Below are 17,631 nucleotides of genomic sequence, written 5' to 3'. Positions count from 1 at the left end.
CAAAAAGTTATAATAGACAACCACAATACTCACCAGTGCAGACTGCTTAAATAAATTATGGTACATTCACATACCTAAACGAGTGAAGCAAGGAGCAGACTAGTTTGTGAGGAACGATATCATTTACATAAAAAGGAAAAGAAGGAAAGGGAAGGAGAAGAAGCTTTTAAATGCCTCAACTGTCTCTCTGGAAGGATACATAATAAAATCCAGTGTTGCTTCTGGGGAGGAAAACTGAATGGCTGAGAGAGATGGATGGGAGGCTGGATTACCTAAAGAAATATATGTTTAAATAGTCTCAGTAAATAAGTTTTGAAACCTGTTTTTCCAAACAATTGTAGGGCAAGTTCCTAACTTAATTATTGATGCCTCTGTTACCACCAAATACCTTATTATGCATTCTCCATTATACAACATTCTTCTACAATATAACCATCAACATTATGAACTTAAGAGTGCTATATTATTCTGTCTAATCCTCAGATCTAATTCAGGTTTCACTGATTGCCCCAATAATGTCCTTGTTTATAACAAGCAAATAAATAAATAAACCCAGGCCACAATTGTGTCAATCAACCAGTCATCAGTCAGTCCAAGCCAGAATCATGCATTGCATTAAGTTGTCATGTCTTCTTCAAGCTGGGAAGTTTCCTCAGATTTCCTTGATTTTCATAATCTTGATACTTTTGGAAATTATTGACCAGTTATTTTGAAGAAAGTCCCTCAACGTTTGTTTGACATTTACTCATGGATAGATTCAGGTTATGCACTTTTGGTAGAAACTACAGAAGTGATATTTTGTTCATTGTTTTGCATCCTATCAGATAGCACATGATTTTAGTTTTATCTACAACTGGTGATGTTAAGTTTAATAAGTTTATTGAGGTGGTGTCTGCCAGGCTTCTCTACTGTAAAGTTTCACTTTTTCCTTGATGAATAATGAATGTTTTGTGGTGAAGTACTTTGAAACTATGAAAATATTCCATATCAAATCAAATAATTTATTCATTTAACCATTCATATATGTAAGGACTCATAGATTCTTGTTTTATTCAGTGGGTTAAAATTTATTATTATTACTTATTTTGATGCTCAAATTTTCCAAAATTTGGCCATTAGGAACCCCGTTAAGCTGGTCTCTGTTTCCTTTGACACGTCTCCCATCATTTTTTGAGCATTTTCTTACTTTCTGGCATTTCAAGATGCAGTAGGTTCACTTTGTCATTGTCCAGCTCAACCTGAAATCACCTTTTACTGGAGAATGGTATTAAGAAACCAAGATCTGGGCATGACGAGTGCTCATTGGGGTATTAGCATTCCCAGGCCCTCCCAGAAGACAGAGATAGGGAACATGTAAATGTATGTCCATCCTTTCTATGTCTGTATCTATTCTACTTATTCCTATGACTATCTAAATACATTGAAACCACCTCCAAGTTTATTCTAGCTTTCTCCCTATACATGTTAGTCACAACCTTCTTTGACAGTATTGACAGTAGAAACACCTTGCTCATCACTTAACCACTTTTTTGATCGGTACCTCTGCATGTGACCAGTCTCCTGTCCGTGCTACTGCCCCTCCACCCACCACCCCGACAGACACCCTTCACCCTACTCAGGCTTTGACATTTTTACCAGTCTGCCGGCCCTTCCCCTGTATGGTCACCGTCCTCACCTCACCTGAGCTTCAGCACCATGTGCTGACCTGCTTCCATCACCTTCCTGCAGAGATACTCTCCTCAGTCTCCAGCACCACATACAGAGCCACCACTGTCACCCACTGCATAGAAGCGCTCCTCTTCCCTTACAGGCTCTGACACTCCATACCCGTCTGCATTGGCAGATGCCTGCCTCATCCCCTCCAGGCTCCATGCTGCCTGGAACTACCCTGCCATACAGATGCCTTGCTTACTTACCCCTCGATTCTGACGCCCTGATCCTGATCAGTGCCACTACTGTCATCACCACCACCTCGTGCCACCCATGTTGGAAGGTCTTCTTACTTACTCTGCCTGTAGCATCCTGCACCAGGCTGATGAGGCTCTCCCACCCCCATACATGATCTGTTTCCCTCCTAATGGCTTTGGAGTAAGTCATTCTGTAGAGATGGAAGAGAAAGGAAAAGAGTAGAGAAAGCAAGAGGAAGTTTATCCATCAATTTAATTCTATACCATATGTACATATTACCTATTCAAAAAACAAATAAATTATATCATTACAGTTGGCCCTCTAACTGTGGGGTTAGGAGCTTATAACTGTGAGACTTCAATAGGAGGGAGCAGAGTAGTATGAAAGAACCAATTTTTCCTCATTCAGAGCAGAGAATGGTAAACATTGTCTGAAGTTGATAAATTAAAAAATTAGGAGTATACATTACTTAGATTTTGATGGTAATCACTAGAACTAAAATCACAATTGCCTTAGGAAGTTGACTTAGAGGATGATGGGAGTAGTAAGAAGGCACAAGAAGGGAAGAAACAGATGACTGTTTTTCAGTGTAAACTCTTCTGTATCCTTTGACTTTTTTCTGTAATTGTATATTAATTTATTATTGTAGTCTCACTCCGCCTGGCATCCTCTTTGTTGAGAGCTAAGGGAGGGGTTTCCTTTTGTTGTCTACAAGGCTCTTTGAGAGAAGTCTGTGATTTTGCGCTCTTCCTACCCAAACGAACTAAACCGTAAATATGGATCTCATCAGTACATCCTTCAGGCTCTCCTGCATCAATGTCATTTATAAGTCCGAGTCTTTGGCAGTGAGGGCATCCGCACTGATCTGACAGACATGGTTTTGGCTGGAATTAGGTTAAGCTGTTTTCAGACTGAGCTGTATATACAGATTGTTGATCATTTTCTTGGTAATGTTCCTTGGCCCCATATTAGTTAATTTGCAAAGTTCTTTTGGTGTCAGGATAGTAGTAATAAAGTGCTCTGAACTGGCAGCCAGCATCACAAAATAGTATAATGTAAATGACTGCTGTTGACACTTCTATAGCTCCCCTAACATTGAATTCTTGTGAGGCTCATTCACTTTTATAGCCCAACAGCAATGGGATAATGGCATTATAAATATTCGGCCTGTTTGATTTGCTGCTGGGCTCCTTAAAGAGCTTGTGACTTGTGTATTTGGCCACCAAGGCAAAGGATGATGCTATAGATGCCACTTCCCAGTTTCTGTGTTCCTGCTGAAGTTAAGTGGTTTAAAATGGGGTAGAGCTTCCAGTGACACCACTCAAGGTATCCCCCATCCCCATACCATGGTCCTGGACTCTGTCTTAGCTGCAGAGGCTAAGGACCAGCTAAAGCCTGGCTCAAGTTATCAGGGGTTGAGGACCACTCAGTTCCCAAACCACTACATGACTCTTACAGATGGACTGACTTTGGTTTACTTTTTGTATTTAAATCTTTACTTCATCTTGAATTTATTTTGATTTGTAATGATAACTATTTCATTAATTTACAGAAAGACAGTACACTGGATGCTGCTGAAGAAATCATCAAGGCATGGAGTAGACAGAACTCTTGATAAACGCAGAGTGTGTTGTTTCTATTAAATGATCTAATATAAAATTACTTGGTGCTGCCACTTGCTGGATATTGAAAACAAAAAATCTTTCAGTAAAAATAAAATTTAAAGGAATATTTCCATTGGTAACCTCACCCCTAACAATATTCTGGAGATCTTTTTTTTTTTTTTTTTTTTGCTAAACTGTATTAAAACAGCTTCTGTTTCCTCATAAGAGTGGAATAAAAATAGCACCTACTTTATTTATATGACTTCCCTGGTGGCTCAGATGGTGAAGTGTCTGCGTACAATGCGGGAGACCTGGGTTCGATCCCTGGGTCGGGAAGATCCCCTGGAAAAGGAAATGGCAAACCACTCCAGTACTCTTGCCTGGAAAATCCCATGGATGGAGGAGCCTGGTAGGCTACAGTTCATGGGGACGCAAAGAGTCGGACACAACTGAGTGACTTCACTTTCACTTTCACTTTATATGAAGTTTGTGAGTTGTTGGTGAGAGTGAAATGGACTGATGTAAGTAAAGCCTGCCAGATAATAAGGGCTCACCTACTATTGGCCAGTTTCACTTCTCTGCCATTGCATAAAAACTCAGGTCCTTCAACTTCATATTTTGGCTTGGTCTCTACCCACCTGTAGTTCCCTCCCCTCATTTACTAATGGTTTTGAACTTTGCTCATAGTTTTGCCTGTGGCTTACAAGTACTGCCATCATCTGGGGCAGCTTTAGGGTCCACATGGATTATTACCTAGACTTTTGGCACTCCCCCCTGGTGATATTTATTTCCACTTCACTCTCCACTTCAGCCACCCACTGCCTTGGGCATATTCTAAACCTTTCATCATTCTAGACTGTTCCATCTTTGAGATAATAAATTAGTCATCTCACACTGTAACCACCTATTCCTGCAGTAAATATCACCACTCCCCCACTATTTCCCTCTCTCTTTCTCTCAGCTTCTTTCAAAATAGCACTTTAAACTATCATTTCACATCCACTACTACTCAAAAATTGGTCCATGGCCCTCTTACATCAGAATCAACTAGGATCTTTGTTGAAAATAAATTTTGGTCTTCACTCTGACCTACTGAATAATTCAGAATCTGCCCCTTTCCAGGTGATTCTTACACCACTAAAGTTTGACAATCACTGCTGTAGTTCATGGAACCTTTTAGTTCCTCTCAGCCCCTTTATATCTTCACTCCCTTCCTTATCCAACTTAGATTTATTTATTTAATGCCATAAATTTTTTATCAGGTAAAAATTAATGTTATCTAGTATATATATTATACATATTATATATATACGTATACAAAAGTTTTTCTACTAAATAAAGGCTTGAGGAAGAACAACAACCAAAGAGAGATGGAGAAACGGGAAAACATAAACTAAATGAAACGGGAACACTGAATATGAAATAGAAAAAGTGAAACAAACTAGATAAAAGTAAAACATCATCAGAGTCCAGTTGTTTTTAAAACATGACTGCTCACTAGAAACATGTCTGGAGCTTTGGAGGAAAAAAAAACAGTATCTGGGCATTTGTATTTTTCAAAAATTCCCAAGATAATTCTGATATGCATCTGGATTTTAGAAAGTGATTACAGGTTTTTCTATTAAATGACAGTTTTGGTGATGTAGAATTCTATTATTTTTCTGTGACCAATCATGATACAATGGTATTAAGTGAATAAGTTACACAATCACAATAATAAAAGTTGTTTATCAGTTTTCACAATCAATAGCCAGACAAAAAGTAAAGGATAATGACAATTGCAAGCCATAATGGGAACATGATTAACCTAACTCTAACATAATTACATACAGTTTGGGGGATCAAACAGTGATGTGGTAAGTGGAAGTACATGTTTTCATCAGTGTCTTTTGGTTGGTGCATTTAATCCATTTACATTTAAGGTAATTATTGATATGTTTGATCCTATTACCATTTTCTTAATTGTTTTGGGTTTATTTTCTGTAGGTCTTTTCCTTGTCTTGTTTCCTGCCTAGAGTTCCTTCAGAATTTGTTGTAAAGCTGGTTTGGTGGTGTTGAATTCTTTTAACTTTTGCTTGTCTGGAAAACTTTTGATTTCTCCATCAAATCTGAATGAGAGTCTTGCTGGCTAGCGTATTCTTGGTTGTAGGTTCTTCTCTTTCATCACTTAAATATATCATGCCATTCTCTTCTGGCTTGTAGAGTTTCTGTTGAGAAATCAGCTGATAACCTGATGGAGGTTCCCTTGTATCTTATTTGTCATTTTTCTCTTGTTGCTTTTAATATTTTATCTTTGTCATAAACATAATGAAATTCATTGTATGTTGAACTTATACATGTTAGTTGTGTGAAGAAAAGAAGTAAGGCAGGGTAGAGGGGAATGAGAGTATCAGGGAAGCAAATTGGAATTTTAAATAGTGTGGCCAGGTGAGTTTTGTGGAGGTGCCATAGGAACAGACTTAGAAGAGGAGAGGGAGAGAGCCTTGTGAAGATCTTAGGGAGGAATACTCCAGGAACAAGGAATAGCCAGTGCAAAGGGTCTACAACAGGAAGGTGTCTTATGTTTGATGAGTACCAAATAACCAAGGGACAGAGTAGTAGGTATTAGGGCAGAGTAGCAGCATAGGACCTCAAGGACTAGAGGAAGGATAATGGTCTGATACCATCTCATCCATACTTTTTTTTTTTTTTAATGTGTAAAATAGTGTTTATTGGAGCATGGTTTCTAATTATTCCAAACTGGTAACCACCAAAAAGACATGAGACTGGATAAGAGCACCAACTAGGTCAGTATTAGAAACTAAAGGGGGCTGATGACTTAGCTCATGACTTTTGAAAAATGTGACTGCAAAGTAGAATAACTAGAAAAAGTTCTTCTCATTTGATGATTCTACTTTCTCACATACAACACACACAAACACACACTCACTTACCCTCAACCTGCTATAATCTAGATTGTACCCATTATAGTTCAAAATTTGCTACTGACCTCCATGTTCTTAGATTTAAAGGAACCTTCCCAGTTCCATCCAACTTTACCTCTTACTTCCCACGTTGCAGTAGTGGTAAAGAATCCGCCTATCAATACAGGAGACACAAAAGATGTGAGTTCCATTCCTGGGTCTAGAAGATCCCCTGGAGTAGAAATGGCAACCCCTTATGGTATTCTGGCCTGGAAAATTCTATAGACAGAGGAGCCTGGTGGGCTATAGTGCATGGGGTCGCCGAGAGTTGAACAAAACAGCATTTGCCACTCTGGCCTTCCTAAACCGTTTTTGTGTGTGTGTGTGTGTGTGTGTGTGTGTTTGGCTCCTGTGATGCTGCACATTCATGAATTACCTTCTGTCTGTTCCTTCTTTATCTCCTTTGCCTTTTCTTAGATGTTGATATTCTGTCTTTCTTACTAAACAACTTCATTTACTCTGAATACACTTAAATCTGTAACAGCCTAGTCCTCTCTGTTGAATTTCAGACCCATATATTCAGTACCCCATTTGTCATCTCACACAGACATTCTATAGGCAAACCTTATGCAATCTGGATTGAATAAGCAATATCCAGTATTGTTTGGCAAACAATATCCAATCTCCTCACCTCAGTGAATGGTGCCCCCAATCCACTAACTCAAGTCAGAAAGCCTATTGACACAAGTCATTTTTAACTTTTCTCTCCACATCCAAATCCTCTAACTAGTACCCTAAATATCCCTTAAATCTATCACTTTTCTCTGCTCCAGTTGCCCCCATCCCTGCCCCCACCAGCCATACCATTTCTCAACCAGATTACTATTCAACTCTTAACAGTTCTCCCTGCCTTCCTGCTTACAATGTATCTCTGTAGCCCAAACAAGCTTTATAAAATGTAAATGTGATCATGTTACATATAGCAGTTAAGAATATTCCTGCCGCAAGTGACAGATAGCCTAACCCATATGGGTTTAAATCAAATGAAAAAGAATTGTCTGTCTCAACTGAGCATTTTAGGGGTAGTCTAGTTTTGTTAAAGCTTAATCCGACTGTTTGAACATCTCCTGTGGAGGTACGGGTCAGCAGTGATCTGCCGCAGGGACAGGGGATCTGGGTGTGGGTATGGCATTAAGTCCTCTTGGAGGAGGTCACCATTAACCCCACAATAGACTTCCAGAACTTACATAGGCCTGGGAAATAGATTCTTGGAGAGCACAACAGAAACTTGTACACCAGGACCCAAGAGAAAAGAACAGTGACCCAACAGGAGACGTGCCTGTGGGTGTCTGAGTGTCTCCAACGAAGGCGTGGGTGAGTGGTGGCCTGCTTCAGGGTTGGGGGCACAAACTGTAGCAATACATGCATGGGATCTTTTGAGGGAGGTCACCATTGTCTTCATTACCTTCACCATAGTTTAATTCCATTCAGTTTAGTTCAGTTGCTCAATCATGTCCGACTCTGCGAACCTATGAATTGCAGCATGTCAGGCCTCCCTGTCCATCACCAACTCCCAGAGTTCACTCAAACTCATGTCCATCGAGTCGGTGATGCCATCCAGCCATCTCATCCTCTGTTGTACCCTTCTCCTCCTGCCCCCCATCCCTCCCAGCATCAGGGTCTTTTCCAATGAGTCAACTCTTCTCACCAGGTGGCCAAAGTATTGGAATTTCAGCTTTAGCACCAGTACTTCCAATGAACACCCAGGACTGATCTTTAGGATGGACTGGTTGGATCTCCTTGCAGTCCAAGGGACTCTCAAGAGTCTTCTCCAACACCACAGTTCAAAAGCATCAGTTCTTCAGCGCTCAGCTTTCTTCACAGTCCAACTCTCACATCCATACATGACCACTGGAAAAACTATAGCCTTGACTAGACAGACTTTTGTTGGCAAAGTAATGTCTCTGCTTTTGAACATGCTATTTAGGTTAGTCAAAACTTTCCAAGGAGTAAGCGTCTTTTAATTTCATGGCTGCAATCACCATCTGCAGTGATTTTGGAGCCCAAAAACATAAATTCTGACACTGTTTCCACTGTTTCCCCATCTATTTGCCATGAAGTGATGGGACCAGATGCCATGATCTTAGTTTTCTGAACGTTGAGCTTTAAGCTAACTTTTTCACTCTCCACTTTCACTTTCATCAAGAGGCTTTTGAGTTCCTCTTCACTTTCTGCCATAAGGGTGGTGTCATCTGCATATCTGAGGTTATTGATATTTCTCCAGGCAATCTTGATTCCAGCTTGTGCTTCTTCCAGCCCAGCGTTTCTCATGATGTACTCTGCATATAAGTTAAATAAGCAGGGTGACAATATATAGCCTTGACGTACTCCTTTTCCTATTTGGAACAGGTCTGTTGTTCCATGTCCAGTTCTAACTGTTGCTTCCTGACCTGCATACAGGTTTCTCAAGAGGCAGGTCAGGTGGTCTGGTATTCCCATCTCTTTCAGAATTTTACAGTTTATTGTGATCCACACAGTCAAAGGCTTTGGCATAGTCAATAAAGCAGAAATAGATGTTTTTCTGGAACTCTATTACTTTTTTGATGATCCAGCGGATGTTGGCAGTTTGATCTCTGGTTCCTCTGCCTATTCTAAAACCAGCTTGAACATCTGGAATTTCACGGTTCACATATTGCTGAAGCCTGGGTTGGAGAATTTTGAGCATTATTTGCTAGCATGTGAGATGAGTGCAATTGTGTGGTAATTAGAGCATTCTTTGGCATTGCCTTTCTTTAGGATTGGAATGAAAACTGACCTTTTCCAGTCCTGTAGAAAACTGCTGAGTTTTCCAAATTTGCTGGCATATTGAGGGCTGCACTTTCAGATCATGAACTCCTTATTGCCAAATTCAGACTGAAATTGAAGAAAGTGGAGAAAACCACTAGACCATTCAGGTATGACCTAAATCAAATCCCTATGACTATACCGTGGAAGTAAGAAATAGATTTAAGGGATTAGATCTGATAGAGTGCCTGATTAACTATGGATGGAGGTTCGTGACACTGTACAGGAATCAGGAGTCAAGACCATCCCCAAGAAAAAGAAATTTAAAAAAGCAAAATGACTGTCTAAGGAGCCCTTACAAATAGCTGTGGAAAGAAGGGAAGCAAAAAGCAAAGGAGAAAAGGGAAGACATCCATTTGAATGTAGAGTTCAAAGAATAGCAAGGAGAGATAAGAAAGCCTTCCTCAGCGATCAATGCAAAGAAATAGAGAAAAACAACAGAATGGGAAAGACTAGAGATCTCTTGAAGAAAATTAGAGATACCAAAGGAAACTTTCATACAAAGATGGGCTCAATAAAGGACAGAAATGGTAGGGAACTAACAGAAGCAGAAGATATAAGAAGAGGCGGCAAGAATACACAGAAGAACTATACAAAAAAGATCTCCATGACCCAGATAATCATGTTGGTGTGATCACTCACCTAGAGCCAGACATCCTGGAATGTGAAGTCAAGTGGGCCTTAGGAAGCATAACTATGAACAAAGCTAGTGGAGGTGATGGAATTCCAGTTGAGCTATTTGAAATCCCCAAAAAAACGAAATGCAAAAAAGCAAAATGTCTGAGGAGGCCTTACAAATAGCTGTGAAAAGAAGAGAAGGGGAAAGCAAAGGGGAAAAGGAAAGATATACCTATTTGAATGCAGAGTTCCAAAGAATAGCAAGGAGAGATAAGAAAGCCTTCCTCACTGATCAATGTGAAGAAATAGAGGAAAACAATAGAATGGGAAGGACTAGAGATCTCTTCAAGAAAATTAGAGCTACCAAGGGAAAGTTTCATGCAAAGATGGGCTCAATGAAAGAAATGGTATAGACGTAACAGAGTCAGAAGATATTAAGAAAAGGTGTAACCTTGGCAAGAATACACAGAAAAACTGTACAAAAAAGATCTTCACAACCCAGATAACCATGATGGTGTGGTCACTCACCTAGAGCCAGACATCCTGGAATGCAAAGTCAAGTGGGCCTTAGGAAACATCACTACAAACAAACCTAGCAGAGGTGATGGAATTTCAGTTAAGCTATTTCAAATTCTAAAAGATGCTGCTGTGAAAATGCTGCACTCAATATGCCAGCAAATTTGGAAAACTGAGCAGTGGCCACAGAACTGGAAAAGGTCAGTTTTCCTTCCAATCCCAAAGAAAGTCAATGCCAAAGAATGCTCAAACTACCGCACAATTGCACTCATCTCACATGCTAGCAAAGTAATGCTAAAAATTCTCCAAGCCAGGTTTAAACAATACATGAACCGTGAACTTCCAGATGTTCAAGCTGGTTTTAGAATAGGCAGAGGAACCAGAGATCAAATTGCCAACATTTGCTAGATCATTGAAAAAGCAAGAGATTTCCAGAAAAACATCCATTTCTGCTTTATTTACTATGCCAAAGCCTTTGACTGTGTGGATCACAATAAACTGTGGAAAATTCTGAAAGAGATGGAAATACCAGACCACCTGACCTGTCTCTTGAGAAACCTGTATGCAGGTCAGGAAGCAACAGTTAGAACTGGAGGAACAACAGACCTGTTTCAAATAGGAAAAGGAGTACGTCAAGGCTATATATTGTCACCCTGCTTATTTAACTTATATGCAGACTAGAAGAAGTGAAGTCTCAGTCATGTCTGACTCTTTGCGACCCCATGGACTGTAGCCCACCAGGCTCCTCCGTCCGTGGGATTCTCCAGGCAAGAATACTGGAGTGGGTTGCCATTTTCTTCTCCAGGGGATCTTCCCAACCCAGGGATCGAACCCAGGTCTCCTGCATTGCAGGCAGACGCTTTAACCTCTGAGCCACCAGGGATGTATGCAGACTAAATTATGAGAAATGCTGGGCTGGATGGAGCACAAGCTGGAATCAAGATTGCCTGGAGAAATATCATTAACCTCAGATATGCAAATGAAACCACCCTTATGGCAGAAAGTGAAGAAGAACTAAAGAGCCTTTTGATGAATCTGAAAGAGGAGAGTGAAAAAGTTGGCTTATAGTTCAACATTCTGAAAACTAAGATCATGGCATCTGGTTCCATCACTTCATGGCAAATAGATGGGGAACAGTGGAAACAGTGCTGACTTTATTTTTCTGGGCTCCAAAATCACTGCAGATGGTGAATGCAGCCATGAAATTAAAAGATGCTTACTCCTTGGAAGGAAAGTTATGACCAACCTAGACAGCATATTAAAAAGCAGAGATATTACTTTGCCAACAAAGGTCCATCTAGTCGAGGCTATTTTTTTCCAGTGGTCGTGTATGAATGTGAGAGTTGGACTATAAAGAAAGCTGAGTGCCAGAGAACTGATGCTTTTGAACTATGGTGTTGGAGAAGACTCTTGAGAGTCCCTTGGACAGGAAGGAGATCCAACCTGTCCATCCTAAAGGAAATCAGTCCTGGGTGTCCACTGGAAGTGCTGATGTTGAAGCTGAAACTCCAATCTTTTGCCACCTGATGCGAAGAGCTGACTCATTAGAAAAGACACTGATGCTGCAAAGATTGAGGGTAGGAGGAGAAGGGGACAATAGAGGATGAGATAGTTGGATGGCATTACCAACTCAACAGACATGAGTTTGAGTAAATTCTGGGGGTTGTTGCACAGGGAGGCCTGTCATGCTGCAGTCCATAGGGTTGCAAAGAGTCGGACACAATTGAGCGACTGAACTGAACTGAACTGATCCAAGACTCAGACTGTGTTACGTAACCAAGCCTTTCGTCTTGTAGTTCTGTCTTCTCTGTGTCAGCTTTATCTCTAGCTGGTACCTCTTGGATAAATACATGGCTGCAGCAGTTTATGAGTATCACATGGTGACACTAGGATATCCAGCAAAAGGGGACACTTTCTTGGAAACTCCAGCAAATGGTATATTGTGTCTTATTGGCTCATTCCTGAGCTACTTGCTGAGGCCATGGGAATAGACATGCTAAATAACTTAGGCCAATCCAAGGTCAACTCTACATGAACTACATTCAATGTCCCATTGAAAGAAGGGACAGAATGAAAAAGAGAGGAAACGGATGTGAAAATGCCTTAAGTGACTTAAAACTTTTCACTCCCCATTGCTCTTGACATAATTAGTCTTTTGTTGCTGTTGCTTTGCGATATTGTTTTGTTTTGTTGGTGTCTGGGGGTTTTAGAAGATCATTCTCTGATGCAAACTCTTCTTGATTGAGGAAAGAATGGGTTCATTACTTAGTCAGGTAAGGGAATCACCCGTGGAGGTCATTTCTCCTCAGTTACTCAGACTCTCCTCATCAGGGCTTACAGTGCCCTGTATTTCCCTTTTCCTCCCCGAGTCTCATCTTTCTCATCTTTTCCTACTCAAATGTCCAGTCTTACAGAACTCATGTCAGTGTCTAGTGAGCCCTTTGTTCTCTGCCTTTTAGAAAATGTCATTTCCTAACGTTCAGGCATGGTTAATGTAGTCAGTCTATTGTGTACTTGTATTTGTGTACTTGTGTTAGTCACTCAGTCATGTCTGACTCTTTGTGACCCTGTGGACTGTAGCCCTCCAGGCTCCTTTTGCCATGGAATTCTCCAGACCAGAATACTGGAGTGGATAGCCGTTCTCTTCTCCAGGGGATCGTCCCAACCAGAGATCAAACCCAGGTCTCCTGCATTGATGGTGTATTCTTCACCGTCTGAGCCACCTGGGAAGCCCTAAGATATCTACAAATTCCCAGTTATGTAAGAACTCATTTTGTGACATTATATCATTTAGTAATAAAAGATATGAACTTCACACAGTAAGCAATAGTGAATTTTTAAGGATTCTTTCTGGAAGATAAGTTTGCTTATCCAAAAGCCAATAATAATCTACTTTATCCTTTGACTGTGTCTACTATTGAGGCTAAAAGCCAAAATATCCAATTCTTCAGCTTCCCTGGAACTAGTCAAAGTGCCTGGAAAGAGCTTCTCTTTGTGGAAAAAGAGACAAAGTTATCCTGAGGCTTTTTTGTCTTTCTTGTCCTCTTCATCCTTCTACCTTCTTCCTAACTTTCTAGAAGTAAGGTCTGGAGGTACAACAGCCATCTTGCATTCAGGCAGCAAATGGCATCATAGTGAAGGCCTACATAATAAGAATTATAGAGCAGAAACATAGAAGAGACAGACCCTGGAAGCAATTCAGAGTTACTATATCCCCAGAATTTGTAATGCATGAGACAAATGAACCCCTATTTTTTAATCCACCAGAATAGCATTTTTTTTTGTTATTTACAGATGAATGAATTTTACTACCTGAATGAATAAAATTACTACATGATATAGAAGATATGATACACAGACCAAATTTTTCTTCTAGAATATAAATTGACCTGATGGAAAGGTCTGGAGGTAGTGAGAGAGAACAATCAGAAGGGTCTTACAGGAAGGAGATAGTGAGGGCCTGAAGGATTTTGTATGAGAGAAAGATATATCATCACAAATATTTGTCAAATTCATACAATTTTCCCTATCATTCTTATGATAAAAAGCAATTACATAACCACACAATTAACAAATATTTTAAATCAAAAATTGTTCCCAAATAAAACAAGTCTTGTTTCAGTTGGATAAACCTAGGTAAAACAAAAACCTCAACCACGTCCCTGAGACATGAGAATTTCATTTTATTGCTGCTCTGAGAATACATCTAATTACTCAATCATGCCAATTAAATAGGAACTTCCACCTGCTGACAAACAGCTATCTTGGGATAGATCAGAATAAATTGTAGAAATAATTGGATTTTCTAATCAATATTAACTTTATCATATTATACAGCTGCTACTTTCTTTTATATTTAATACAGCATCTTTTTCTTATGTAAAACTTGTCGTTTGTAGCAAAATCTCATGGTAAAAAAGATTAATAATTTTGTCCTTTTGTCAATGAGAGTGGTTATCCTTTTAAAAATCTACCCTTCTCATTATCCATTGGAAGTATAAACATCATATATTAGCTTAAAACTTAGATCTATAACTTCTAACACCATAACCTCATTTTCTATGTAAATTACTGAGACGACTTCTGTTTTTTCTTTTTTCGGCTGTGCTGTGTTACATGTGGGATCTTAGTTTCCTGACCAGGGATTGAACCCATACCCTTGGCAATGAAAGCACTAAGTCCTAACCACTTGACTGCCAGGGAATGCCCCCTGATGACTTATAACACTACTTTTATAATTATTCTTGAAGCATTCTGCTGACCAAAATATATATATATATATGGAAGAGTACTAAACTCATGAAAACCATTCAGTTTTCTGAAGTCTTTTTTTCTCTGAAACGCCCTGGTGAAATACTGGTCTGCCTGCTCTACCCTGGGAAGTGAACATTTCTGAAGGAAAGTCTGCACATGACACTTTGCTGGTGGAAGCCGTTCAACGCCACTCAGTCTCACTCAGAATATAAGCCCAAATCCTCACTCTGACCTTGGAGCCCTGTAAGACCTGACCCTGCTCTTCCCTAACCTCACCTCCTACCACTCCACCCTCCCCTCCGTGCACTCCTTGCTCATCCCTGAACACCGGGCCTACTCCTACTTGGGTCCTCTGTACCCAAGATTCCGTCTGCCTGCATACTTTTTGCCCAGTGTCCACTTGGCTTCTTCCAATCTTTACTCAAATGTCATCTCAGGAGAACTTCTCTGATCTCCATTTAAGATTATAAATCATGGCTCTTCTCATCCCTTTTCCCTGCCTTATTTTTCTCCTTAGCATTTACTACTATTGAACTTAAAATGTTTCTCTCAATCTATTTATCATTTTTATCCCCTCCTAATTTACAGTCCATGAGGCCAAGAATTTTTATTTTTTTGTTCAAGGCTGTATCCGCAGCACCTAAAGCAGACTCCCACAAAAAGTATCACTGAATAAATGAGTATCTGCAATTGAAATTGGCTCTCAGAATACCACTGTTTGTTTGTTTGTTTTTTAATATTGATTTGTTTTTAACCTTGGGTCTTTCTTTGGCCCTTGTCTTTCATTTAATAATAGTTTTCTAAAGTGCCAAAGATTGTTCCTAAAACTGCAGATGTGATTAGCCAGGCTTCTGAATCACCTGTGCTGAAGTCCTCAGCTAATCAATTATGTAGGACTCTCTATCTGACCTCTGGAAGCCCAGTCTCAGAATACAGGACTCAAAGTTGCACTTGGTTCCTGGCTCCAAGACAATTAAATTGAATAGAGTAGTGTTCTGCAAGCATTTTTATGTCAGTGAGTACATATGTACATGTGCATATGCACACACATGTATGTGTACACACATATACATATACACACAAATTTGTGTACACACACACACGTATGCAAGTTTGGAATTACATCTGTCTTCCTTTGGCCTGGCAAATAAATATTTCTAATCAGGGCTTAGAAATAAAACCCTATATCCACCAGAGATGCTCGGAGGGCTCAAACAAACCTTGTTTTGAGCCACAGAGACCCAGAGACACCACAGAGACTGAGACAGAACTGTGTTTTACTGTCTCCTGCAAAGGTACAGGTCAGCAGTGGACTGCTGCAGTGGCAGGGGCTCTGGGTGCAGTAGACCTGGGTATGGCATAAGCCCTCTTGGAAGAGGTGGCCATTAAGCCCCACCAGAACTTACACAGGACTGGGGAAACAGACTCTTGGAGGGCACGAACAAAACCTTGTGTGCCCCAAGACTCAGGAGAAAAGAGCAGTGACCCCACAAAAGATTGACTCAAGCTTGCCCCTGAGTGTCCAGGAGTCTCAGGTGGAGGCATGGGCAGGCGATGGCCTGCTGCAGGGTTGGGGGCCCTGAGTGAAGCAGTGTATGCACAGGGCCTTTTGAAGGAGGTTGCCATTATCTTCATTAACTCCATCATAGTTTGGCCTCAGGTCAAACAACAGGGAGGGAACACAGCCCTCAACAGAGAATTGGATTAAAGATTTACTGAGCATGGCCATCAGTTCAGTTCAGTTGCTCAGTCCTGTCCAACTCTTTGCCACTCCATGGACTGCAGCATGCCAGGCCTCCTTGTCCATCATAAATCCTGGAGTTTACCAAACTCTTGTCCATTGAGTTGGTGATGCCATCCAACCATCTTATCCTCTGTTGTTTCATTCTCCTCCTGCCCTCAATCTTTCCCAGCATCAAGGTCTTTTCAATGAGTCAGCCCTTCACATTAGGTGGCCAAAGTATTGGAGTTTCAGCTTCAACATCAGTCCCTCCAGTGAACACCCAGCACTGACCTCCTTCAGGATGGAGTGGTTGGTTCTCCTTGCGGTCCAAGGGACTCTCAAGAATCTCCTCCAACACCACAGTTCAAAAGCATCAATTCTTCGGTGATCAGCTTTCTTTACAGTCCAACTCTCACATCCATATATGACTGCTGGAAAAACCATAGCCTTGACTAGATGGACCTTTGTTGGCAAAGTAATGTCTCTGTTTTTTAATATGCTGTCTAGGTTGGTCATAACTTTCCTTCCAAGGAGTAAGAGTCTTTTACTTTCATGGCTGCAATCACCATCTGCAGTGATTTGGGATCCACCAAAAATAAAGTCAGCCACTGTTTCTACTGTTTCCTCATCTATTTGCCATGAAGTGATGGGACCACATGCCATGATCTTAGTTTTCTGAATGTTGGGTTTTTAGCCAACTTTTTCACTCTCTTTTCCCACTTTCATCAAGAGGCTTTTGAGTTCCTCTTCACTTCCTGCCATAAGGGTGGTGTCATCTGCATATCTGAGGTTATTGATATTTCTCCAGCAGTCTTGATTCCAGCTTGTGCTTCATCCAGCCCAGTGTTTCTCATGATGTACTCTGCATAGAAGTTAAATAAGCAGGGTGACAATATACAGTACTCCTTTTCCTATTTGGAATAGATCTGTTGTTCCATGTCCAGTTCTAACTGTTGCTTCCTGACCTGCATACAGATTTCTCAAGAGGCAGGTCAGGTAAGAAATCAGAACAAGACCCAGTTTCCCCCTCAGTCAGTCTCTCCCATCAGGAAGTTTCCATAAGCCACTTATCCTTCTTCATCAGAAGGCAGACAGAATGAAAACCACCATCACAGAAAACTAACCCATCTGGTCACATTGACCACAGCCTTGGCTAACTCAATGAAACTATGAGCCATGCCATGTAGGGTCACCCAAGATGGACGTGTCATCGTACAGGGTTCTGACAAAATGTGGTCCACTAGAGAAAGAAATGGCAGCT

The 17,631-nt window shown here is 40.6% G+C and overlaps 1 protein-coding gene across 32 annotated transcripts in view; it reads left to right on the top strand.

The window, feature by feature from the left end:
• KYAT3 (kynurenine aminotransferase 3) overlaps positions 1-3,765 on the top strand; it is a 60,140-nt gene extending 56,375 nt beyond the window's left edge. For all 32 annotated transcript variants that reach the window (XR_015160440.1, XR_015160437.1, XR_015160435.1 and 29 more), the window contains one exon: positions 3,461-3,765. Coding sequence is in view for 20 of the 32 variants with exons in the window: in XM_086391049.1 (XP_086247175.1) it covers positions 3,461-3,523 (63 nt within the window). In the remaining 12 variants the exon portion in view is untranslated. The remainder of the gene's footprint in view (positions 1-3,460) is intronic.
• The last annotated feature ends 13,866 nt before the right edge of the window (positions 3,766-17,631 follow it).

Source organism: Bos grunniens, chromosome 3 (assembly GCF_055505025.1).
Source record: "Bos grunniens cultivar Pamir isolate PY7600 chromosome 3, Bosgru_T2T1.0, whole genome shotgun sequence".
In the NCBI taxonomy this organism is placed as follows: domain Eukaryota; kingdom Metazoa; phylum Chordata; class Mammalia; order Artiodactyla; family Bovidae; genus Bos; species Bos grunniens.
This window is presented reverse-complemented; position numbering and strand designations above follow the sequence as displayed.